At 45.8% G+C, this 9,690-nt stretch overlaps 1 protein-coding gene across 5 annotated transcripts in view; it reads right to left on the bottom strand.

Annotated features, from left to right (window-relative positions):
• The window catches only part of ro60 (Ro60, Y RNA binding protein), an 85,186-nt gene extending 76,702 nt beyond the window's left edge, over positions 1–8,484 (bottom strand). For 4 of the 5 annotated variants that reach the window (XR_011888051.1, XM_072274192.1, XM_072274193.1 and 1 more), the window contains exons 1-2: positions 8,371–8,484; positions 203–821 (exon numbers count right to left, since the gene is read on the bottom strand). Coding sequence is in view for 4 of the 5 variants with exons in the window: in XM_072274192.1 (XP_072130293.1) it covers positions 203–821; positions 8,371–8,376 (625 nt within the window). In the remaining variant the exon portion in view is untranslated. The remainder of the gene's footprint in view (positions 1–202; positions 822–8,370) is intronic. The other variant, XM_072274194.1, reaches the window with a different exon arrangement.
• Between the last annotated feature and the right edge of the window lie 1,206 nt (positions 8,485–9,690).

The following is a 9,690-nucleotide window of genomic DNA, read 5'->3' on the forward strand; positions in this document are numbered from 1 at the left end:
AAACTGTCAAATGAAGTTTTAGACATGCGTAATTATGATGTTTAAAAGACATTTAGACAGGTACATGAATACACATTCGTGAGATGTGGACCAAACACAGGTACATTGGACTCGTTCAGGAAGGCAAATGGGTCAACATGGATGAGTTGGACCAAAGGGCCTGCTTCTGTGCTGTATAGCTCTATAACTCTGTTGTACTGACCTTCATTAGCTGGTTTCAGATGTGACAACCGAAGTAAATCTTTGTGTGACCATCCTGCTCTCCGCTTATATTTTGTAACAGCCATAGCGATAGACATTCCATCTTTACTGTTGTACCAGTTTGCCACTGCTTTCCGCAGGGCTCTTCCCCAGATACCGCATTCCATTCCTCTACTGAGTTCCTTTCTAAATCGAATATATGTGAATAGATGGGTGGGAATTCGACAGATTTCAGCCAGAACTTTGTAGGCAGCTTGTTTTGTTGAAATATTTGAGCACTGTGTGCAAAGAGCCAAAGCGAACAAAGCAGGATCTTGAGTGGTCACTCTTCCCTCAGTACTAAATGTCTTTATCTCCTGGACAACCTCAGTCCCTTTACCACATTCTATCAATCTCAATATGGCCTGAGCATTTTCTTTTCCAAGCTTTTCCACATTGGTGGTGTACGTCCCACCCTCAGAACCAAAACAGAGAAACCGACGCAAGCGGGTCATATCTGTCACTTGCCACATTCTACCACCTTCAGAGTTCTGTAGTTGCTGGCCAGTTGATGGCTCCACTTGATGCAATTTAGATTCAGGTGGCCCTCCAATAGTTTTGAGTCCATCTGTGAAACATTGCTGAATAGAAAAAGATTATTTTGTTAAGATGTACAGAGGTTAAAATTTGCAAGATCATAAAATGATGAATTAACTAAAGTTGCAAATAACAATTTTTGTAAAAACTGTCTAGGAAGGGTAACCAATCCTTCCCCGTTCTCCTCTTTACTAAAGTGGATAACTTTCCCCAAGGCCTGATGCAATATACCTCATGAGATGCAAGCAATGAGACTGCTCGGGTCGTGTCCTCTCTAGTCACAGCCTAGGTCCTGATTAGCTGTTTGGATTCAGAATTGGCTGGGTCGTAAAAGACAGAGGGTAGTGGTCGATAGGACTTATTCTAGCTGGAGATTTCTGACGAGTGGTATGCCGCAAGGATCCATTCTGGGACCCCCGCTGTTAGTGATACACACTACACAGATGACCTCAATGACATCATAGATGGTTGGGTTACTAAGTTTGTCAACACTAAGAAAACAGGTGGAATTGTGGATAGTATAGAAGATTGCCAAAGGATTCAGCAAGATATAGATATTTTTTAGATAAGAACAGAGAAATGGCAAACAGGAGTTTAACCTGGCCAAATGCCAAGTGTTGCACTTTGGAGATCAAATGTAAAGGGACAGTATGGCAAGATCCATAACAGTGCAGATAGAAACATAGAAAACCTACAGCATAATACAGGCCCTTTGGCCCACAAAGCTGTGCCAAACATGTCCTTACCTAAGAAATTACCTGGGGTTACCCACAGCCCTCTACTTCACTGAGCTCTATATAACTATTCAGGAGTCTCTTAAAAGACCTTATCCTATCTACCTCCACCACCGTCGCCAGCAGCCCATTCCACGCACTCACCACTCTGTGTAAAAAAAAAAACTTACCCCTGATATCTCCTCTATACCTACTTCCAAGCACCTTAAAACTGTGCCCTCTCATGCTAGCCATTTCAACCCTGGGAAAAAGCCTCTGACTATCCACACGATCAATGCCTCTCATCATCTTATACACCTCTATCAGGTCACCTCTCATCCTCTGTCACTCCAAGGAGAAAAGGCCAAGTTCACTCAACCTACTCTCATAAGGCATGCTCCCCCATCCAGGCAACATCCTTGTAAATCTCCTCTGCACCCTTTCTATAGTTTCCACATCCTTCCCGTAGTGAGGTGACCAGAACTGAGCACAGTACTCCAAGTGGGGTCTGACTAGGGACCCATACAGCTGTAACATTACCTATTGGCTCCTAAACTCAATCACATGACTGATGAAGGCCAATGCACCATTTGCTTTCTTAACCACAGACTCAACCTGCGCAGCTGCTTTGAGCATCCTATAGACTCGGACCCCAAGATCCCTCTGATCCTTACACTGCCCAGAGTCTTACTATTAATATTATATTCTGTTATCATATTTGACCTACCAAAATAAACCACTTCACACTTATCTGGGTTGAACTCCATCTGCCACTTCTCAGCCCATTTTTGCATCCTATCAACGTCCCGCTGTAACCTCTGACAGCCCTCCACACTATCCACAGCACCTCCAACATTTGTGTCATCAGCAAATTTACTAAACAATCCCCCCACTTCATCATCCAGGTCATTTATGAAAATCACGAAGAGTAGGGGTCCCAGGACAGATCCCTGAGACACACCACTGGTCACCGACCTCCATGCAGAATATAACTCATCTACAACCACTCTTTGCCTTCTGTAGGCAAGCCAGTTCTGGATCCACAATGCAACTTCCCCTTGGATCCCATGCCTCCTTACTTTCTCAATAAGCCTTGTGGTACCTTGTTAAATGCCTTGCTGAAATCCATATACACTACATCTACTGCTGTAACATCAATGTGTTTAGTCACATCCTCAAAAAATTCGATCAGGCTCGTAAGGCATGACCTGCCCTTCACAAAGTTATGCTGACTATTCCTAATCATATTATGCCTCTCCAAATGTTCATAAACCCTGCCTCTCAGGATCTTCTCCCATCAACTTACCAACCACTGAAGTAAGACTCACTAGTCTATAATTTCCTGGGCTATCTCTACTCCCTTTCTTGAATAATGGAACAACATCTGCAACACTCCAATCCTCTGAAACCTCTCCTGTCCCCATTGATGATGCAAAGATCATTGCCAGAGGCTCAGCAATCTCCTCCCTTGCCTCCCAAAATAGCCTGGGGTACATCTCGTCCGGTCCCAGCGACTTATCCAACTTGATGCTTTCCAAGAGCTCCAGCACATCCTTTTTCTTAATATCTATATGCTCAAGCTTTTCAGTCCACTGCAAGTCATCCCTACAATCGCCAAGATCCTCTTCCAAGTGAATACTGAAGCAAAGTATTCATTAAGTACCTCTGCTATCTCCTCCGGTTCCATAACACACTTTTCCATTCTCTACTTGATTGGTCCTATTCTCTCACATCTTATCTGCCTGCCTTTCACATACTTGTAGAATGCCTTGGGGTCTTCCTTAATGCTGTCCGCTAAGGCCTTCTCATGGCCCCTTCTGGCTCTCCTGATTTCTTTCTTGAGCTCCTTCCTGCTAGCCTTATAATCTTCTAGCTCTCTATCATCACCTAGCTTTTTGAACCTTTCATAAGCTCTCCTCTTCTTGACTCAATTTACAACAGCCTTTGTACACCATGGTTCCTGTACCTTACCATCCTTTCCCTGTCTCACTGGAACATACCCATGCAGAACTCCACACAACTATCCTCTGAACATTTGCCATATTTCTTCTGTACATTTCCCTGAGAACATCTGTTTCCAATTTATGCTTCCAAATTCCTGCCTAATAGCCTCATATTTCCCCTTACTGCAATTGAACGCTTTCCTAACTTGTCTGTTCCTATCCCTCTCCAATGCTACGGTAAAGGAGACAGAGTTGTGATCACTACCTTCAAAGAGATCACTGAGAGATCTGACACCCGACCAGACAACAGGAATTCTGCAGATGCTGGAAATTCAAGCAACACACCTAAAAGTTGCTGGTGAACACCTGACCAGAATCATTTCCCAAAACCAGATCAAGTGCAGCCTCTCCTCTTGTAGGCTTATCTACATATCGAGTCAAGAAACCTTCCTGAACACACCTAGCAAACTCCACCTCATCTAAACCCCGCGCTCTAGGGACATGCCAATCGATATTTGGGATATTAAAATCTCCCACCACGACAACCCTGTTATTATTACCCTTTCCAGAATCTGTCTCCCTATCTGCTCCTCGATGTATCTGTTACTATAGGGTGGTCTATAAAATACACCCAATAGAGTTATTGACCCCGACCTGTTCCTAACTTCCACCCACAGAAACTCCGTAGACAACCCCTCCATGTCTTCCTCCTTTTCTATGGCCATAACATTATCTCTCATCCACAGTGCCACGCCCCCACTTCTTTTGCCTCCCTCCCTGTCCTTTCTGAAACATTTAAAACCTGGCACCTGAAGTAACCATTCCTGTCCCTGAGCCATCCAAGTCTCTGTAATGGCCACAACATCACAGCTCCAAGTACGGATCCATGGTCTAAGCTCACCCGCTTTGTTCATAATACTCCTTGATGTTCAGAGGGATCTTCAGGTTCAAGTCCACTTTCAGGGAGAAGAGATTGATAGGGTAGTAAAGTCATTTGTCAAAGAACTGAGTTCAAGTTACTTTGTGCAACACACACAAAAAATGCTGGTGAATGCAGCAGGCCAGGCAGCATCTATAGGAAGAGGTACAATTGACGTTTCGGGCCGAAACCCTTCATCAGGACTAACTAAAAGAAGAGATAGTAAAAGATTTGAAAGTGGGAGGGGAGGGGGAGATCTGAAATGATAGGAGAAGACAGGAGGGGGAGGGATGGAGCTAAGAGCTGCAAAGTTGATTGGCAAAAGGGATACGAGGCTGGAGAAGGGAGAGGATCATGTGACGGGAGGCCTAGGGAGAAAGAAAGGGGGAGGGGGGAAGCCTAGAGGATGGGCAAGGAGTATAGTGAGAGGGACAGAGGGAGAAAAAGGAGAGAGAGAGAAAAAAAATTTAAAATAATAATAAATAAATAATGGATGGGGTACGAAGGGTGGTGAGGGAGGAAGTGTAAGGACATGTGTAGCACTTGTTCCACTTACAAGGATAAGTGCCGGGAGGGAGATTGGTGGGAAGGGACGCTGCTTCCTGCACGCATGCTGAGCTCGTTGACTTCATTAACTTTGCCTCCAACCTTCACCCTGCCCTCAAGTTTACCTGGTCCATTTCCGACACCTCCCTCCCCTTTCTTGATCTTTCTGTCTCTATCTCTGGAGACAGCTCATCTACTGATGTCTACTATAAGCCTACGGACTCTCACAGCTACCTGAACTATTCCTCGTCCCACCCTGTCTCTTGCAAAAATGCCATACCCTTCTCGCAACTCCTCAGTCTCCGCCGCATCTGCTCTCAGGATGAGGCTTTTCACTCCAGGACGAAGAAGGTGTCCTCCTTTTTTAAAGAAAGGGGCTTCCCTTCCTCCACCATCAACTCTACTCTCAAATGCATCTCTCCCATTTCACGCACATCTGCTCTCACCCCATCCTCCCGCCATCCCACTAGGAATAGGGTTCCCCTTGTCCTCACCTACCACCCCACCAGCCTCCAGGTCCAACATTTAATTCTCCGTAACTTCCGTCACTTCCAACGGGATCCCACCACTAAGCACATCTTTCCCTCTGTCTGCTTTCCACAGGGATCGCTCCCTACGCAACTCCCTTGTCCATTCATCCCCCCAATCCCTTCTCACCGATCTCCCTCCCGGCACTTATCCTTTTAAGCGGAACAAGTGCTACACATGCCCTTACACTTCCTCCCTCACCACCATTCAGGGCCCCAGATAGTCCTTCCAGGTGAGGCGACACTTCACCTGTGAGTCGGCTGGGGTGATATACAGTGTCTGGTGCTCCCGATGTGGCCTTCTATATATTGGCGTGACCTGATGCAGGCTGGGAGACCATTTCGCTGAACACCTACGCACTGTCCGCCAGAGAAAGCAGGATCTCCCAGTGACCACACATTTTAATTCCGCGTCCCATTCCCATTCTGATATGTCTATCCACAGCTCCTCTACTGTCAAGGTGAAACCACACTCAAGTTGGAGGAACACCACCTTATATTCCGTCTGGGTAGCCTCCAACCTGATGGCATGAACATCGACTTCTCTAACTTCCGCTAATGCCCCACCTCCCCCTCGTACTCCATCCGTTATTTATTTATTCTCTCTCTCTCTCTCCTTTTTTTCCCTCTGTCCCTCTCACTATACTCCTTGCCATCCTCTGGGCTACCCCCTCCCCCTTTCTTTCTCCCTAGGCCTCCCATCCCATGATCTTCTCCCTTCTCCAGCCTCGTATCCTTTTTGCCAATCAACTTTGCAGCTCTTAGCTCCATCCCTCCCCCTCCTGTCTTCTCCTATCATTTCGGATCTCCCCCTCCCCCTCTCAAATCTCTTCTTTTAGTCCTGACAAAGGGTCTTGGCCCGAAACTTCGACTGTACCTCTTCCTATAGATGCTGCCTGGCCTGCTGCGTTCACCAGCATTTTTTATGTGTGCTGCTTGAAATTCCAGCATCTGCAGATTTCCTCGTGTTCAAGTTATTTTGTTGCAGCTTTATAAAACACCTAGTTAGGCTGCATCTGGAGAACAGCATTAATTTCTGGTCACTCCATCACAAGAAGAATCTAAGGCTTTGGAGAGGGTGCAGAAGTTGTTTACCAGGATATTGTCTGGTTTAGATGGTATCTGCTATTAGGAGAGGTTGGACAAACTTCAACAACAGGAATTCTGCAGATGCTGGAAATTCAAGCAACACACATCAAAATTGCTGGTGAACGCAGCAGGCCAGGCAGCATCTGTAGGAAGAGGTGCAGTCGATGTTTCAGGCCAAGACCCTTTGTCAGGACTAACTGAAGGAAGAGTGAGTAAGGGATTTGAAAGTTAGAGGGGGAGGGGGAGATCCAAAATGATAGGAGAAGACAGGAGGGGGAGGGATAGAGCCAAGAGCTGGACAGGTAATAGGCAAAAGGGGATACAAGAGGATCATGGGACAGGAGGTCCGGGAAGAAAGACGGGGGGGGGGGGGACCCAGAGGATGGGCAAGAGGTATATTCAGAGGGACAGAGGGAGAAAAAGGAGAGTGAGAGAAAGAATGTGTGCATAAAAATAAGTAACAGATGGGGTACGAGGGGGAGGTGGGGCCTTAGCGGAAGTTAGAGAATCGATGTTCATGCCATCAGGTTGGAGGCTACCCAGACGGAATATAAGGCGTTGTTCCTCCAACCTGAGTGTGGCTTCATCTTTACAGTAGAGGAGGCCGTGGATAGACATGTCAGAATGGGAATGTGATGCGGAATTAAAATCTGTGGTCACTGGGAGATCCTGCTTTCTCTGGTGGACAGAGCGTAGATGTTCAGCAAAGTGGTCTCCCAGCCTGCGTCGGGTCTTGCCAATATATAAAAGGCCACATTGGGAGCACCGGACGCAGTATATCACCCCAGTCGACTCACAGGTGAAGTGTTGCCTCACCTGGAAGGACTGTTTGGGGCTTTCAAATCCCTTACTCACTCTTCCTTCAGTTAGTCCTAACGAAGGGTCTCGGCCTGAAACGTCGACTGCACCTCTTCCTACAGATGCTGCCTGGCCTGCTGCGTTCACCAGCAACTTTGATGTGTGTTGCTTGGACAAACTTAGGTTGTTTTCTCTAGTAAAGTGAAGGCTGAAGGGAGATCTGATTAGAGGTTTATAAGATTATGATAGAGTGACAGCCAGCATCATTTTACCCCAGGGTTGAAATATCTAATACCAGAAGACCTACCTTCAAGGTGAGAGGTTAAGTTCAAAGGAGATGTGCAGGCCAAGTTTTTTTTAAAAGCATGTTGATTGACTGGAATGTACTGCCAGAGGTGATGGATGAGGCAAATATGAGAAGGTGTTTAAATTAGGTCGGCATGATGTACAAGAAATGAAGGACAAGGTCATTGTGTAGGTAGGAGGATTTATCTAGGCATTTAATGAGTAATTTAGTTAGTTCGGCACAAACATTAACGTTCCTGTACTGTATGTTCTCTTTCCTTGTTGCCTGCATTTTACTAAACAGTGTAAACATAAACCTTAATATACTATAATAATTTACAAGGTGCTAGTACAATCTTTGAACCAATCCATGATGTAATTTCGAACTTAATATTGTTGGGCGTAAATTTCGTAGGCATTACTTAAGATAAAGTACGTAATGATACGTTTCGGTCGGCAAAGGCGAAATAATGGTAAATGGTCCAAAATTGCTGTTATCAAGTAAAACTAATTTACGTACTTAAAATCAAGGCAGTGAATGATGGACTGCTCAGTTTAAGAGGAGATGCAGGCAATTATGCAGCACAGAGATCTGTGATGACATATTCAGCGTGGGTCTGAAGCGAATTGCAATGTGCGACCAGCAGTAGGCCTCCCTCCACCCAGGCGTCCATCACCGTAAACGCCTGTGTCCACGGACGGGGAAAGGGGGATGCTAAATCCTGACTAAATTAGTTAACTCTCCCCCTTCATAAGGCAAACACTGCAGTTACCTCCATGTTACAAGCTCTCAGCGATGACACCGCCTCCCGTAAACACGAAGACACAGAAAAGAAACGAAAATCTCTGCCGCTGCCACAGTCCGTTACCACAGCAACATCCGGGCTCCCCGCTCCCCCTGATGTCATCGCTAGCCAATCGGCTTCTCCACTCTCCTGGCTCCGTAGCGCCACATCCCTGACCCAAAACAGCCTGTACTGCAGCGCTTAAAAGATCATTGCTGCTGGGCTACACTTAGTTTCGCTCTAGTTTGCTGGTATTTACATTAATAAATCAATCATGTTTATTTATCATAGATGTAACTTGACCTACTACGAATTTTCATTATTTTGATTTAGATTCCCACAATCCACCGTAGTTTACTTTCAGGTTTTATATCACAATCCCAACCAAACAGTTTATGGATAATTTTTTCTTCTCCCCTGGCGCTGTATTTTAAAAGGACGAGAAAGTACTTATATAATGCTTTTCACAACAGGAAGGGAGATCGTAAAGAACAGTAAGGACGGGATAAAAAAGGAGAAGGGGGAGTGGTGCTACTCTATTCCACAATATCGTTATTTTCAGGTGATATTGTGGAAGAAGCAGGTGCTGTCCATCAACGTGAAGCCATCAACAATTTTCAACATCCAGAAGATATTGTATCAAAGTATGGAATGGCTCTGTCGTCGGAGTCATTTAAATCATTGGGTCATCATCATAGCTTGCCACACCAGCCAGCCAGCCACTCTAGAGTTGTCAGAGCAGGTCAGTGTCAGCCAAATCAGGTGAGAGTGGACAGTTGCGCAGAACGTGTTCAATGTTCTACACCCTTTCGCCACATTCACAGGATTCGCTGGTCTTTAAACCCCACTTCACCACTTCCCGTCCGACAAACTCCCGCTCTCGCTCCGTTTTTTTTTATATACAAAATTCTTTATTACAAATGTCGGTGCTATACAATATTTACAAAACCAGTGACTAACACATTTACTACACTACAAACAGATAATACATGTTAAACCAATATATTGCCATCCTCATCAATGATGGCATTTACACCCCGCGGAGCCCAACGGTCCCGGAACATCTCTACGGTCGCCGTGGACTGTGCGTATTCCTTTTCAATATTCACCCGGGCATGAACATACCCCCTAAACATAGCCAGGCAGTCCGCCCGGGGAGAACCTCCTGCCACCCTTTTCCAGGAGCCACGGATGGCAATTTTCGCCAGCCCCAGGAGCAAGTTGACAAGGACATCCTCATCCCTCTGTGCCCCCCTCCTTACTGGATGACCATATATGAATAGGGTGGGACTGAAATGCAACCAGAAG

This window comes from Mobula birostris, chromosome 12 (assembly GCF_030028105.1).
Source record: "Mobula birostris isolate sMobBir1 chromosome 12, sMobBir1.hap1, whole genome shotgun sequence".
In the NCBI taxonomy this organism is placed as follows: domain Eukaryota; kingdom Metazoa; phylum Chordata; class Chondrichthyes; order Myliobatiformes; family Myliobatidae; genus Mobula; species Mobula birostris.